This window comes from Miscanthus floridulus, chromosome 17 (genome assembly GCF_019320115.1).
Source record: "Miscanthus floridulus cultivar M001 chromosome 17, ASM1932011v1, whole genome shotgun sequence".
NCBI lineage: Eukaryota > Viridiplantae > Streptophyta > Magnoliopsida > Poales > Poaceae > Miscanthus > Miscanthus floridulus.
The window spans coordinates 15948791-15965808 of record NC_089596.1 but is presented as its reverse complement, the minus strand read 5'-3'; the positions used below and the strand labels follow the sequence as shown (position 1 = coordinate 15965808).

The following is a 17018-nucleotide window of genomic DNA, read 5'->3' as shown; positions in this document are numbered from 1 at the left end:
TAATATATTCTTAGACCTAGTTTGGATAGTCTTTATTTAGCTCAATCCATTTATGATGAAGTGGATTTTGGTGTAAATTAGTTTAAGTTTCATCCTAATGTAACCCGATACGTCTGGATTGAGACATATACGAGGGTATCCAGACAAGGCTTTATAGATGTTGTACCACGCGTGTGTTTTCTGTCTAAAGCATATTCTTTTCTGTTTTAGAAAAAATGCACATCTCATTTTTTTGAAAAGTTAAATTCTTAAAGTCTAACCAAATATAATATATATACTAATATTTATAAGAAATCAAACTTTTAAAGTTTAACCATATATATAAAAAGTATATTAATATTTGTAATACATAATAAGTATTTTTTAATTTAATTGTGAAATATATTTTTGTAATAAATATATTAATAGACACTTGATGATATTTCATATAAATTTAAACAAATAAAAATAACTTACTCTTCAAAAAGCAAGATGTACACTTGTTTTGAGCAAGAGGTACACTTATCTTAACCTCTAGGTATTTGCTTCAGTGATAAGTAAAAGAAATTCAATATACTCCCCCATTCACATAAACATGAGTGGGAGTGTGTAAAAAAGAACGCACTATAGGAATAACGGTAATGGTGGCACATGGGCGTCCGTTCAAGCGTGTTCCGTACGGATGCCTCGTTCCTAGGCCTACCCAACGATCGGGTCCAACATGTCTCCTCTGCTCCACCTTCAGTATGACACGGTTTTCTCAAAAAAAAAAACACAACGACATTTTCTTTCCCCTGTCGCACGCATGCGTCCGCCGTGGGCACATCCACCGTGTCGCCCGCCCGCCACTGGCCTTCTCCAATGCGGCAGCCTTCTTTGGCTGTGGCCTTCCCGTCCGGACGTCGCGCGCCCACTCCACCTCGCTGCTGCCGCGCGCCCATCCCGCGTCGCTCGCTCCTGCCCATCGCGCGCGCCGCCCACCCAGCTAAGCTAAGCCTAGTGGTGCTAGCGATGGTGGTGGTGGTGGTGCTCGCACGGCGTCGGCTCTGACCCTGATGGCTGGAATCGCTCGGCCTCGGGCTCTCCATGTTTAAGTGTTTCAGATGTTTCATAGGTATGTTTTAAGTGTTTTATTTAGACGTTACAAAAGTAGATTGGAATGTTGCATATGTTGCAATGATTATATACATATGTTGCCAATGTTTCATCTGCTTTTTTCAGAAGTGTATTGTAAGTGTATTTATCTAGATGTTGCATATGTTTTACGCATATGTTGTGAGTGTTTTATCTGGATGTTGTATATGTTTGTAATTGTTTTTCATGTGTTTTTGCATATGCTTCAGATGCATATTTTGAATATTTCAGTTGTTTTGTACGTATGTTGCAATTATTTCATTTGGCTGTTTCAGAAATAGATAAGGGTGTTGTGCATGTTACAGTATGAGCCACTTGTCGTAGCTGCCTGCTGCAGCTGCTGGGGTGTCGTGCATGGAGAGGGCGGTGTAGCAGACGTGGAGGGCGCGTGGGAAGCATAGGGGGTGGTGCGGTGGGCCCCACATGCGCGTGTAGCAGGCGCTAGTGATGTCGTAGGGACATAACCACTGTAAAAAAAATCAACTCCGTCCATTCTGGCTCCTCTCCATTCATCTTGTCTCTTTCACTCTTTGCGTGTATGGTCCCGTTCGGCTTGCTGAATCTTGGCTGAAAAACACCGTTCTGGCTGAATTGTTGTGAGAGAAAAACACTGTTCAAGCTAAAAAAACAAGTCGAACAAGCCGAATATGGGGATAAGCCGAATGGAGCCTATGTGAAAAAAGTATAAAAAATTGTAATTGCAGACTTGTACTAGTTGATAGAAATCTAAAGGCACATGTGTTCACCCATTTCGTTTGATCATTTATGTGGCTTATAAGCTGGTTAATGTTGTTTTATTGTGAGAAAAAATACTGTATCATGCTTGATACCATCAAGCGAACAGGGTGGTTATTTGTTTATCTTCACTAACTTATTCTTGATGAGAATTTAGGTTTGTATTCTTTTCCGGACTGAGTATTAGCATGTTATGGTGTAGATAGCTTTTAATAAGCTTTAACTTGCGAAATAGTAGCAGCTCTTTTTTCACACGAAGCACAGGGCACAAAGATACTGTGACTTGAATCTACAGAATATTTTTTTGAGGCTGCATATAAAAGTTGACCAGAGACTTTGGGCCTGTTTGGTTGGAGGCCAGGAGGACTTGCCTGGCAAAAGGTGTTGCCTGGAAAGTTGATGATTTTTGCCTAGCCAGGCAAGTCTGAAGAAAGTCTATTTGGTTGGAGACCTGTGCCTGAGAATGCTAATAGAGTTGGAAGCATGTGCCTGGAAGAAGATCTGTTTGGTTGGAAGCCTATACCTGAAAAGGCTAATAAAAGATATAATACTTATTTAAAAGCTAATAAAAGGTATAATACCATATTTAAGCTTACACCGTTATGGTTATAAATAATAATAAATAAATAAAACATCCATATTTTCTCAATTAATAATATATTTGAAATTACAATTACAAATAAAGTTAATAGATTTCCTAGCTATTTAAAAAATGTCATAAGGAAAGAATGTATGAGGAAGAAAGATAATTATAATTATACTGCACACATTATGCTAATTTTTTCGTGAACATGATCAACCGAGAGGAGAAAGACTAGAAAATATAAAATATACAAAAAGTTTTTACACATGGATGCGAAAAAATAGAATATGCCTGAGAAGTTTAATAAAAAAAGAAAATATATTTTCTTCTATATAAAACTTTAGCATCATTCGAGTAATATATATTATTATAATACAAAAATATAAATAAAGGAGAAAAATGCACTGACAAGACATCACTACAGTAGCCCCCAGGCAACATCGGTGCTCCACCCAGGCGCTCGTTTTCGGTCGCCTGGCTGAGACAAGCCCTGCCTGGCCCAGTCAGCTATCTGGGGTCCCAACCAAATGGAGCACAGGCAGCACCCAAGCACCTCTTCACCTAGGCAAATTTGGTCACGCCCGGTCACGGTGCCAGCATTACTCGATGGATGAACTCAAACGGCGTAGAGAGCGTATGGTTTTTAGTCGCTACTAAAATTGATGTCCTATTGAATATTTAGATACTGATAAGGGGTATTAAATATAGATTAATTATAAAACCAATTATATAGATGGATGCTAATTTCCGAGATGAATTTTTTAAGCCCAATTAATCTGTCATTAGCATATGTTTATTGTAGCACCACGTTGTCAAATCATGGACTAATTAGACTTAAAAGATTTATCTCACAAATTAGTCACAAGTTATGCAATTAGTTTCGTAATTAGTCTATATTTAATACTTCATACATGTGTCCGAACATTTGATGTGATAGAAATTTTAGGAGTTCCTACAGAAACCAAACAGCCCCGTAGTTAGGCAAAGGATTTTATATATATTCAGACGGATTTCAAAAGTGACACGTGTGCCTTTAAAAGTAGCAGATTTCTTAGACGTAAGAGCATCTCCAAGATTTTCGAAAAGAAGCTCCCAATCCAGGCCTTGTTTAGATTGTAAATTCTTTTACTCTTTCTTCATCACATCAAATCTTTGACACATGCATGAAGTATTAAATATAGATAAAAAAAATAACTAATTACACAGTTTGATTGTAAATTACGAGATGAATCTTTTGAGCCTAGTTAGGCCATGATTGGACAATAATTGTTAAATACAAACGAAAGTGCTACCGTGCCAAATACTGATTTCTAACCCCAATCTAAACAAGGCTCCAGCATTTTTTGAGAGATTGAAAAAAAATACGTCTTGAACAGCTCCCAATCTCACCTCGCAATCGAAAAAAAATACGTCTTGAACAGCTCCCAATCTCACCTCGCAATCGAAAAAAAATACGTCTTGAACAGCTCCCAATCTCACCTCGCAATCCTTGGCACGAAAAAACTTCTGATTATGCGAAAAAATATGCGCACGTTCGCGACTTGGAAAACTCCTCGCGCCAGTCTTCCGCAGCAAATTTCTCCCTCGCGCTTGTCACCGCCGCCGGCACCGAGTAGCAGGCCTTCCGCCACGAGCGCGCCCCATCCGCGAGTCCTGTACCTGACCCGGACGTCAAACTTCGGCGCGCAGCTGTCGAGCTTCGACAAGAAAGCTGTGCACGCGGGCGCCTTGGACGGTCAGGACGGGCGGGTGGTCGGCAGCGGCCGGCTGGCCGCGGTGCGTAGCGCGTTGGCCCGCGCGGGCACGACCCGGCACCACAGAGGGCGGCGACTGCCCTGCCTGCTCGGGAAATCGAGGGGCGCGGGGGCTCCAGCAGCCGGGCGGCGCGGCGGTTCTGCCTTGCGGGCCCGTGGCCGACAGTGGGTTGCGCGGCGGCTCTGCCTTGCGAGCCCGCGGCCGGCAGTGGGTTGCACGGCGATAGGGGGTTGCCAAGATGGTCGGCGGCGTGTATAGCAGCTGAGACGCAGGACAAAAATTGTGTGTGTGTGACCAAATTTTAATATTTTAGAAGTCAATTATTGGAAAACTCTTAGAGATGAGCCCATTTATTTCTTCCAACACTTTTTTGGAAGTTGGAAAACAAATGAATTATTGGGAGAGATGCTCTTATTAGTCGCCTAATTAATATCCCGCTGTCATGGCTCATGGGCTACTTTTCTGGCTCGATTATCTGAATTGAGTGGAATTAGAAAATAATTTAATAATAAGATGAGAAATACATTCTAGACATTATTTTCAATTCATGCGATCTAAACAGGCTTTTGTGGGCTCCCTATACCTTTCCAGCCTAGGTTATTTTTTTCTTTTTGGAAAAAAATCACTTCTATCTTTATGGATTATCATCATGACCACATTTTTGTTTTCTCCAACCAGATTATCTTCTTAACTCTTAAAACCATTTAAATTCCGAATATCTTACCCCTGTCAACTCTTAAAACCGTCTAAATTGCCTCCCTAACCTGATTAGAAGTGGTTATCAAGATAATTTTTATATTTTTTATGTTAACATTATCGGGCACATATTCCCGAACCCCGAAACCCACAGAAATCCTTCTCCGAAACCATCTGCTCCCATCACAATCAATCCACAAATCAGAACGATGTCCACTTCTGTTCCAGAATGGATGGAGTCGTAAAAAAATTAGAAAACCTCGTATACCGACTACAAATCTTGAAACACAGAATAGCCTTACTGAGATGCAAGCCAAATCGCATCCTAGAAGAAATCTGCAAGAAGCCCCCTGATCCGGACCCTGCAGCTTCTACTGTGCTCACTAATGCCGTGGTTAACGATGCTCTTCATGAGCGGGAGGAATCTCTGGCCACGATGCCGGGGGAGTGGCTGGAGTTACAGGTAATTACAGAGTGTAATTCGGGGTATGAAGAAGCCAGTTACACGATCCAGGAAGGATCTATAAAAGGGGCAGAGTATGCTGCACAGGTTCATCCTTCTGTAGTTCACCAAGCAAATCTCCACCTCACCTTGCACCCAAGGTGTTTGCCTTTTTGTCCCATGGCGACCAACGAGAACCAAGGTGAGCTTTCAGGTGCTGCTGTCAAGCCCTCCCATCCGCGAGAATTCGAGGCGATACAAGCTGAAGGCTTCCAAGATGAGCGAGGGAAAGGAGCTGGCAGAATCAAGCAAGTGTGGAGAGAAGGCTGTTCTGGTCGTCAACATGACTGGGGCGCGTGAGACGCTTCGTCCTCGCTTCCTAGGCGTTGGGTTGTTCCTTTCTGTGTTGCTTGTAAACTCAAGGCAGTTGATCGATCATATGAAGAGGGTTTGGAAAATTAGGGGAGAGTTAGAAGCTAGCCCAATTGACTGTGAGACGGGTAGAAAGTTCATACTTGAGTTTAATGAGGAGGGCGATCGGAGGCATGCCATCCTACCGGTCCTGTTCGCTTGCTCGTAAACGATCGTAAATTTCCAGCCGGGAACAGTGTTTTTCTCTCACACCAAACCAGCCAGCAGTAAATAATCCACGATATGATACGGGCCTCCCGAACAAGCTGCTTGGTGGAGGGCCTTGCAACTGGTGTCGATCCCTCGTTGGCGCTGTTCACACATGTGCCGATGTGGGTTTAGTTCAGGAATATCCCTTTCTGTCTCCTCACTAAGAAACTCGCACATGACTTGGGTGAATGCATCGGAACTACAATGAAGATCGACCAAAATGCAAGGGGCAACATCGATGAAAATTTCTTAAGAACCAGAGTCCAACTCCCACTGTACAAGGCCTTGCAAAAAGAAATCAGGCTGGTTGATGAAATTACTGATAAAGAAGTGGTTGTCCAAATCAAGTAATTTCTGCCTATTCTGTGGATTCATAGGACATATGGAGGCGAGATGTGATATGCCACTGCAGGGGAGGAAAATCAATTTTAGTTTGAACCTTCGTGTCCGGCCAGTTCACTTTGAAGATCCTAGGAGCTGGTTTCTGCCAAGTAGGATGGGTATGGCTGAGCAGCACCACTCAGACTCAGTTATGGCGTGCTCCTTTTCCAGTAGACCAGGGTCAATGTAAAACCAACTCTGTAATTGGGGCTGTTGAGTTAGTTCAGGAGAAAGTAGCAAATTTATCTGTAATAGAAAAAAACTCTGTAACCATAGGCAATGATGGTATTGTGGGAGGTAGGAGTTCAGATGAGGAAAAGGGAACTGTCCAAGATTCTGAGCAGGTGCTGGCTGCCGCAAAGTCAATTGAGGACACTTCCAATGTTAATAAGAAGAAGACATGGAAGCGCAAGGAACGTGTGGATCTGAATGAACAGAGTAACAGCAACAGTCTAGTACCACCACCAGGTTATGGGACTGTGAGAGCTTATGAGGAAATTCAATATGAGGACATGGCTTTTGAACCTGCTGCAAAAAGGAGCACTTTCCAAGCAAGTACTAAAACTGAATGCCATAGTAAGGAAGTTGTTGGGGGAAAAGAGGAAGAGGATCAAACTGTAACAGTGACGGGAGACAGTACAAAAAACAGTGGAAAGGGTGTAATGGGAGGAATGGATGATGAGTCAGCGACCGGTCTTGGGGCTACCGGCAATCTGTCGGGAGCAAATGACAGCGCCCGGCAGGAGCCATGAGTCCTTCATTTTTTAACTGGCGCGACTGGGGACGATCGTGGCCAGTTCAGCTTCTTGCCCAACTTGGTTGGGCACTGAGTCCCGTCCTGGAACAGCTCTCTAAAATCAAGCAAAATAAGAATGTAATGACTAGTGTGTTTGTTTTTGGGAAAGGGTCCTGCTTCCTGCAAGTATGCTCTGTGGGTTCTCGCTCTTTTTTATCCCAACCACCACCACCTTGATGTAACACAGTGTTTTTTCTATGGAATAAAAGAGAGTTGTGTTTTTTCTATGGAATAAAAGAGAGTTGTGCTTTTTTCTACGGATTAAAAGGGCTCGTCGAGATCTAGAAGCATGCAGAAAAGGGATGCTTAAGGGACAAAATATTTCACGAGAGGCAATTCTCAGATATAAATTAGAGAAGCTGGAAGACCAAAAGGAATTGTATTGGCGCCAAAAGGCGCATGTTCACTGGCTTCAGGAAGGAGACCGAAATACAAAATTTTTCCATCAGTATGCATCTGATAGGAAAAGGATGAATAGAATAAAAAAGCTGGTGAAGGATGACGGAGGTGTGGTTGAGGAATCAACAGGGCTCAAATTATTGATTACTAATTTTTATAAATCCCTTTTTGAGTCACATGCAGGTGCTCGTTTTGAAGAATTGCTAAATCAGGTGCATCAGAGGGTTACGACTGATATGAACAACTACTTAATGGAAGAATATGGGGATGAGGAGATAAAACAAGCTCTTGATAGTATTGGGGATCTAACGGCTCCAGGGGTGGATGGTATGCCACCCCTCTTTTACAGAATATTGTTGGGGAGGATGTAGTGAGAGAAGTGAAGAATCTGCTAAATGGGGGCACAGTGCCGGAAGGCTGGAATGAAACAATCATTGTGTTGATCCCAAAAGTGCAAAACCCAGAAAGGTTAACAGACCTTCGACCGATCAGCCTCTGTACTGTTGTGTACAAAATTGCCACCAAAGTTCTGTCAAACCGGTTGAAGGTCATCTTACCTGAGATTATTTCTTTGAATCAAAGTGCTTTTGTGCCTGGGCGCCTTATTACAGATAATGTCCTCCTGGCTTATGAAATGACACATTTTATGAAGACAAAGAAGAGGGAACCAGATAGTTATGCAGCTGTCAAATTAGTTATGAGCAAAGCATATGATCGTGTTGAATGGTTCTTCTTAGAGAAGATGTTACTTAAGCTGGGCTTTCACACAGGCTGGGTTCAGATTATTATGAATTGTGTTCCAACCGTCACCTATCGCATCAAGGTTAACGGTGAGCTAACAGAGGAGATTTCTCCCCAACGTGGACTCAGGCAAGGTGATCCCATTTCTCCCTACCTTTTCCTGCTATGTGCTGAGGCGTTTTCCTGCCTGTTACATGAAGCCGAAGTTAGAGGGGAGTTGAATGGGGTTAAAGTGTGTCATAATGCACCGAGTATAAATCATTTTTTGTTTGCTGATGATTCTCTGCTACTCCTGAAAACTGATGAATGGAGTGCATATCATCTGCAAAATATTCTTTCATTGTACGAGGATTGCTCAGGGCAAACTATCAATAAAGATAAATCTTCAGTCATGTTCAGTTTGAATACCAAAAGTGTAGAGAGAAACCATTTGATGCCTGTCTTGGGCATTACATCAGAAGCACGAAATGAGAAGTATTTTGGACTTCCAGTTTATATGGGGCAATAAAAAAGAACTTTTGAATATTTGAAGGAAAGAGTTTGGAAAAGAATACAAGGGTGGAAAGAGAAGCTCTTATCGAAGGCTGGCAAGGGTGTTCTTATTAAGGCTGTTCCTCAAGCTATTCCAAGTTATGCAATGTCATGTTTTGATCTGACGAAATCTTTGTGTGATGAAATTAATAGTATGATAAGTTGATTCTACGTAACACCCTAGTGTTAAGCATGCATTTGGCACTTGCATTTCATGAGAACAAGCATCATCCAAGCATTCATGAGCATGAACATGTGAAGTTTCATTTCATTCACCTTCTCTTTATCACATATGATGTTGCTTATATACTTACATATGCATGTGATCATGTGTGACCAATGCAAGAGATGGTTGTGAGGTCACAAAAACACCTTAGACACATCTAGGATGGAAAATGGAACAATGTTTGTATTCATGACCTAGCCCAAATTTACTTCTAGGTGTTGGTTTACTTTGAAATGCCTTTTTCATGATGCTAGTTTGATCAAAGTTAAACAGTAGCTTAGGCTATCTCCAACAACACCACCCAAAATACAAAGACTCATTCGTCATTTGGGTAGCGCTACATACAAAAGATTCAATACCTATTCGGTATTTTCTCCAACAATACGACCCAAAAGAGAATCCTTTCTGCAAATGGGTTTCCAGGAGAGAGGATGCTCATATTTGGGTTGTGTCTCTTAGACAACCCAAAATAGGTCTCCCGTATAGGTACTCTGTTGGAGGCTAATTTTTGGTCTCTTGCTACCCATTTTGGGTTTGAGTGCCCATATGGGTTCCTAGTTGGAGACAGTCTTAGAGAGCTTGCATGGCTGTGTGACCCAAATAAAAGTTGTAGTTCATGTCATGTGGAACAAACTTTGTTTAAGGGTCATGAGCTTAATCAGTGCTTAAGTGGGTCAAATGGAGCTCCTAAGTTTCAATCTGGATGTTGTTTTGTAACTTAGAAAATATTCTAAGTCTAAACCTGATTTCAGTTTCCATGTGCTCTACTTTGGAGCTCTGTAGTTTGAAAACCATTTTGAATTAGACAAAACTCTTTTAAGCAAAGTTGTACATCTCTTATAGCTCTACAATTTCTATTAATAGACTTTTTTGCTAACTCAAACTAGATTAGGAGTTATAGAGGTGTAAAGTGGCACAGGCCGATTTGAATCGGCCGGCCGAGCGTGTCGTGGCCAACCGCTGCCAGGCCACGCGCGCCGCATGGCGACCGCTCGTCGGCGTTGGGCCGGCCGGTCTGGCCAGCAGAGGGAGTAAAGGGAGGCGCACTTGCTGCTCTCTCCCATTCCCACTCTCTTGCCCTGCCTCTCTCGCTCTTGCCCTCGCCATCGCCGAACCACACCACCGTTGCCACCTCCGCACCACCGTCGTGCTCGTGCGCCATTCTCGCCACACCACCGGCCAATCCATCTCACCCACTACTGCGCCGTCATCTCCTCTACCACCCTGACCCGCCAGTGCCACCATTCAAGCCAAAGTAAAGTTGCATTGCGCGTCGCCGTTGACGCCATGGCCGCGGTGCGCCGCCGAGCTCAAGCTCGTTGTGGCCAGCCCTATCTGTTGCTCCTTGTACCTTCTTCTCCCTTGGTCTGTCATCACCTTAGGTCATAGATGCTCACGTCATCGTTTATTTAATCGCTACCGCTACCACCGCGTGGGAACGCACCGCCGCACCGAGCGCCCGCCATGGTTGTGAGCTCAAGCTCATCGCGGTCGACATGGACTAGGTCCCGTTGTCCCCCTCTAGCGCTTGTTTTCACATCTCCATTAACCCTAGCACCATCACCGAAGATGGAGATCCGTCATGGAGCGCCGTCTCGTCGGAACGGTGAGCCCACCGCCATGCACGGTGCGCTGTCGTGCCACCATGCACGTGGTCAGAGCTCACCGCTGCTCTGCCATGGCCGTGACCCAACCCTAGATCTCCACTAGGACCTCCTAATGTTGTAGTCGTGCTCGCCTGGCCGTGCCATTGCTAGAGACGACGAGTCTGCCACCACACGCCGCCACTGAGCCACTATGCTCGTCGGCGAGGTCGCTCTGGTGATCCACCAAGCCAACCTAGGGTACAAGTAGGTGCGCAGGAGTGTGGGGAACACAACGCCGGTGATCTCGCTGCCGGTGACCTCGCCGTCGACAAGTAGTGGACGATCAACCGCCGTGCTCTGTTTTGTGTGTCTATCAAGTGGGGCCGGGTTGACTGTGAGGCCCTGCTGTCAGTTGCAGTGGGGTGTATGAACCGGGTGCATGTAGCGTTTAATAGGGTTTTGGTGTTTTAGTTTTATTTGTTTTTAGATTTGAATGCAATCTTACAAAAATCATATCTTGATCTAGGAGTATCCAAATGGAGTGAACCAAATTTTGTTAACTTCATCTTGAAATGTACTATCTGATAAAAATATGAAACTTTCTGTTTGGAGTTGTTTTCTGTGTGAATTAAATTAAGTTGGTTAAGTGCTTTTAAAATGACCTTTATCTTATAAAATGCATAACTTGAGTTAGGGAGTGCTAAAAATGTGATTCTAATTTTGTTGGTCTTGTGTTGACATGCTGTAGCTAGGAAAAATGTTGAACCTACAGTAAGCATGCTTGGAATATGATCTTGCTATTTAAATTTGATTAAATGCTAGTTTCTAGTAAAATTAATTGGGGCAAATATATGTAACCTATGAGCATGAAATTATTTACACAGTGTTCTTGTACTATGGTGAAAGTAAGAAAAATATAAAATCTGTTGTTTGACACTTTTAACTAAGCTAAACCATTTATGCTATTATAAGCCTATGCAACTTGCCATTTTTGTATAGGTTGATACATTTACCCAAATAGCATGAAAATTTTACAGTGGACTATTGGAGGTATGTGTAGTATGCTATAATTTTCTTAGAATTTACTGTACACTGGAAGTATTTATCCTCTACTTCACCTTATTATGTAAGGAAATTAATAAATGCATGTAAACAATTTATTTGAGCTTAACCATGATGTTTTCTAGGGTGCTTGTGATGCATATGGTATGTTGGTACTGGTAGTTATGATCATAGTCAATTGGTTATAGGCAATTAGTTAATTATGGCTCCATAATTCAATTGGATGACTTCATGTATAGTTTCTGTTGTCATGGTGTTTTCATAATGAAGATGAAGTTTGCTGTGAATCATGTTAATAACAAAGTTGTAGATAACTTACTCATTTGTCTCATCCTAAAATTTCATGATTGTAGTCCTGGTGGTTTGAGAGTTATAGTTTCTAAGTCTGCTGTTAGATTTGATTGTCCTCTGGACAGATCTGGAACATGTAATTGTTTGACCTAGTTAACTATGGAATTCTCTTAAGATGATCATAAGAAAGTTGTAGACAGTTTTATAAGCTTTCCATAAAGTCCAAGATCATGTTATTTGGGTGTATAAAACTCCAGTTATGGTCAAAACAAGTAGCTACTGTCTTGCCATCCAGAAAACAATTTAAATGAATGTTTGTTTAGTTATTAGAGCGGAGATATGCACCTACTGAGTAAAAGAAAGTTAATCTTGTTATCACCATAATATCTTGTTCTTAAGGACATTTATGTTTATGCATCATATCATATCATCCATGTCATTACCTGTGTATTCTTGTATTTTATTTTACGCTCATGCATATAGGATTGCCAAAAGGAATCACACTCTTGGAGTTTGAGACAGAGGAGGAGGAGAATCAGGAGGCACCATAGTAGGTAGCCCCCGAAGGCGAGGAGTGTAACACCCCGGTGTTATGCCAGCATTTAGGCACTGCAAATCATGCATATCATGCATCCTAATCATACATGCCTAATCATGTAAATAACAACTGAAACACTGCTTCGAAACATACGAAACATGTTCATGAAACGTAAATGTTGCATACACTTGTTTAGAGTGGTTTTGCCCTGATTATGCTTGCTAGGTTAGTAGAACTTATTTGGTTATGATTGTGAATCATCTAGAATTGTTTAGCATAATTTTTGGAGCAAGATTTGTATTTAAATTATTGCCAAATTTTGCTTTTAAAAATAATTCTCCAAAATTAGGGTTTTGAGTTAAAATTGACTTTAATTTTATAATTCAAAATCTATCAAGAATTTGGCTTTGGTCATAAAATCAAAGTTGTAGATATTGAAAAATGGAACAAATTTTATTTTTACACCAATTTGTGAAGATGCTTTTAAATAGCTCAAAAATAGGAATTTAATTATGTATATTTGAGAAATAAAAAGAAAAATTCTTCATTTTCGCTTAACAGGCCGCCGCTCCGCTTCCCGGCCCACGGCTGAAGTCGGCCCAGCAAGCCTCCCGCCGCGCCGCGCACCTCGCCTTGGCCCAGCCTAGCCCAGCGTCGTGCCTGGCCTGCCTCCGCGCTCGCCCGCTCGCTGACGTGCCGCGCCGCATCCCGACCACGGCAGAGCACGCCCGCCGCGTGGCGGCCATGTGCCGTCGATGCCGCCGCGCATCGCAGCTGGCCTGCGTCCGCTCCCACGCGCCCATCTACACCTATCGACCGCGCTGCACCCCTCTCCACTCCATCCCGCCCGCTCTCGCTCTCCCGTGCTCGCTTCTCCTCCCGCGCGCAGCGAGCTCGCCACCGAGCGCCACCGCACCCGCCGAGCAAATTCGTCGCCCCTCCTCCACCATGGCCAGCAATCGAGCGCCAGCAGCTCCGCCTCGCTCTCTGGCACTTGGTGCTCGCGATTGTGCTATCTTTTGAGCCCAGGTAGCGTGTTCTCGCGACTCGCCGATGTCGGCCATGGCGCCACCGTGCTCGGCTACCGTGGAACTCCCCCTTCCTCCCCTTCTCTACCCTGCCTAGCTACCTGCTCGCATTTGCCAGCTCCTCGTGAACCACATGCGCTCGCTTGTTTGCCCTGGCACGGCCGGTAATAGCCGCCGGCCCTGTTGGCCAAGCCGCACCGCCGCGACGTCTTGGTGTCGGCATGGCTTTCGCCTCGGCCGAGCTGGGCCAAGAGGCCATGGGCCGAAGCCCCTGCTAGGCCGCCGCTCTTTCCCTTCGCTCGGGCCACGCAGGCCAAGTGTGGCCGTGGGCCGGCTGATTCCCACGGGCCGGCCCAGTAGCAATAGGATGTTTATTTTCAGTTTTTCTTTATTATTTGAAAAGAGAAATGATTTGGAAAATGTTTGGATACTCAAATTTGCTCCAAATCTGTTGAAATAAATTTTTCTAGGTTCCTTATCACCAGATCTACTTGGGAAAATTATTGCATGTCATTTTTGAGATACTTTTCCGTAGAACTTTATTTAATCATGGATATTGCTGATAACTTGAAAAATATGTAGAAAAAAACCTATAGGCTTCAGAAAAATATGATTCCAAGTTTGTTGATCTTCTTATGTAATGTACTTCCTAGGAAAAATGTGTCATGTATGTGCTGAAGAAAAATTTTGAGGTGTAGTTCAAGTGCCTTTAATGGCTAATTTTTGTTATTTTAGCTAGAGAGCAAACTTTGTCTAAAACATGCATGTGATAATTTTTGTACAGTGATTGTATGCTATGAAGGTCATAGGAAAAATGCTAACTCTGTTGTTTGACACTTTTCACAGTACAAAGTATTTTCATGTTCATAATCATGCCATAGCTTGTTATTTTTGTGTAGACTAATCCCCCCATTCAAATACTATGAAAATCTGATGGTAGACTACTTAGGGTAGTAGTGTGCCATGGTAATTTTCTAAGATTTTTCTAAGCAATAAAAATAGATGTTACTATTCAAACCTATTATTAATTAGGGTTTAATCAAGTGTTGCTGAATGTGTGATTAAGAAATTAGTAAAGCTTTGGTGTATCTTTGAAGCATTGAATAAGATGTGTTGATTTCGCATATTAGTAGTAGAAGAGAATGTAGTAGATGACATGTGCTTGTAGTATATGTTCTTGGATGATGTTGACTACGTTGCATTCAAACATATCCATTGTATTCATCTCATTCGATGCACCGATTGCATAGGCGCTTACGCACATTGCATCATATAAGATCGCAAACCGAGAACCCAGTCATCATACCCGAGGAGCCTGAGGTGCAGCCGCAGGAAGTGCCCAAAGCCGACGAGGAGGACGTTGAGGAACTTCTAGAGTGCCCCGATCACCGCTCGAGCTCCTTCGAGAGAGGCAAGCCCTGGAGCATTTTCTCCCGATTTGCAATTTTTAATTAAATACTTTACTTTAATTGATGCATTATGTTCAGGAGTTGTTTGCAACCGTTGCTGCATTATACCTTGTCTACCTTTGTTATACTATATCCTTGTTACCCTGGTATCCGCAGTCGAGTCAATGCTTAGCTGGCTTAGACCGGTAGAAGTCGGGTGATTTCCTGTTACCTATGAGCTATAGGTGGTTACCTGGATCTGCTTGGATGACTATGAAGTCATGGTATAACTAAGTGTTAAATGAAGTTGAGACCGGACGGAGACTTATAGAGTTTTGGACTGTAGTGCTTTCCGTCTGTGTCGATTAAGGACCGACCGTTGTTGAGCCTCAAGTCATGTTAAACGCATGCCTTACATTTAGCTGGCCGGATAAAGTACCTTCCGACCGTGAAGCTGGGAGATTATTCGAGCCGAGTAGATTGCCCGCAGCGCACTGTGCCGGAGCAGGTGTGGTAGGACACGGGGGCGAGATGATAAGACCAAAGTGCAGTCGGTCGGCCCCCAGGTACATGTGGTTCCTAGCAAACTCGAGATTCCTAGATAGTTGACTCGGTGATCAATATCTCACTTTAGCGGGTGAGTGAGGTTTGTGTAAGGAATAAATCACCAGCTGGTTGGGAATCGATTCGAATTGCCATCGCTCCTGGATAGTGAGCACTTGACTTGAGTGACTTCATCGTAGTAATGTTGATGGAACACTTGGATAGTTATAATGAATATGACATTATGAAAGTTGTTTAATGATCATTGGTTATCATTATCTACTTAATCACATATTTGCTCTAGTATAGGTGCAAATCTAGTCTACAGGTTATAATTAATTAACTTGGCAATAATGTTTTTAGAAAGGTTCTTGGAATGCTAAAAATGCTTTCTTTGCAAATGAGTCAGCTACCCTACTATAAAGCCTTCATAATCCTTGGTGTCACTTATTTTTAGTTATGTCGGGTAAGTCTAGCTGAGTACCTTCTCGTACTCAGGGTTTTATTCCCACTTGTTGCAGATGGGCAGATGTATTACGGCTACTATATCAACTGTCTTTATCCTATGATGGGTGATGCTTAGGACCATGGGCATGGTCATTCTTTATGTCTTGTCTGATGCTTTTGTTGGTGATGATCATTCGCTAGCACTATATTTGAACTCCGTGTGAGTGTGTGTGGTTTAAACAAATGGCTTCCGCTACTTTTATTCAAACTTGTTTTGTAATAACTATGTTTAAACTCTGATGTATCTGAGATGCAAACTTTTATGTAATATGTGATGGTGACCGCTAAACTTATTACGATCTTGGCTGGAATGGAAGTTGGTTTGAAATCCTTCGTGATTTCACGGACTACCGGGTTATACGGGCTTAAGTTTGCTAAATCGGGTGCTCTGGCAGATGATTTTCTTACTTAATTTCGTATAATTGGTCGGTTCTGTTACAAGGATCAGGCTCCTGAGGAATTACCGAAGTGCCCCGATCACAGGCCTACCTTCTTTCTGAAAGGAAAGCCCCGGTTGAGTCCTTTATGTTTGATGTATTAGGTTATAAGAGTTGGTTGGAAACACTTGATGCATAGAACTACATTGTTCAAAAATATACCTTCAACCCTATGTTGGTCCAGGATCTAATATATGCTTAGCTATGCTTAGACCGGTAGAAGTCGGGTGATTTTCTGTCACCTGCGAGATATAGGTAGATACCGGAGCATAGTTGGCTATATATTACTATCATGGAAAATAACCATGGGGTGTTATTAAGTGGAGACCGGGCGAGAACTTATATGCAATGGTGTTGGTTTGGCTATGTTGGTGATTGAACGCATGCCTCTCACTTAGCTGGCCGGATAACTTGTTCTGACCGCGAAGCCAAGTAGCTCAACTCAGGGCGGGCCTCGTTCTGTAAGAGTATGCACACTGGAGGTAGTAAGGATGTGCGTGGAGCCAAACATGAGCCCAAGGGTAGGCTAGGCCTGAACGTCCTGACAGCTGGTTGTCCCTGATTGTGCGGCGCTGATCGAACCCGTGAAATATGGATCTGAGTTGTACCAAAGGTGACC

General features: G+C 43.0%; 1 protein-coding gene across 1 annotated transcript; it reads left to right on the top strand.

Annotated features, from left to right (window-relative positions):
* The first annotated feature begins 7424 nt into the window (after window positions 1-7424).
* Window positions 7425-12509, top strand: LOC136515294 (uncharacterized). The gene is made up of 4 exons (XM_066508930.1): window positions 7425-7629; window positions 7705-7848; window positions 8133-8351; window positions 12442-12509. The coding sequence occupies exons 1-4, from the start codon at window positions 7425-7427 to the stop codon at window positions 12507-12509; spliced, it is 636 nt and encodes a 211-aa protein (XP_066365027.1).
* Window positions 12510-17018: the final 4509 nt, after the last annotated feature.

What these genes read in the sequence shown, in the direction of transcription:
- LOC136515294 (XM_066508930.1), top strand. Translation starts at nt 7,425, where the DNA reads ATGCTTAAGGGACAAAATATTTCACGAGAGGCAATTCTCAGATATAAA. An exon ending in GCTGGTGAAGGATGACGGAG is followed by an intron (nt 7,630 to 7,704) that starts GTGTGGTTGAGG and finishes AGTCACATGCAG; the next exon opens with GTGCTCGTTTTGAAGAATTG. An exon ending in CTATCGCATCAAGGTTAACG is followed by an intron (nt 8,352 to 12,441) that starts GTGAGCTAACAG and finishes TCATGCATATAG; the next exon opens with GATTGCCAAAAGGAATCACA.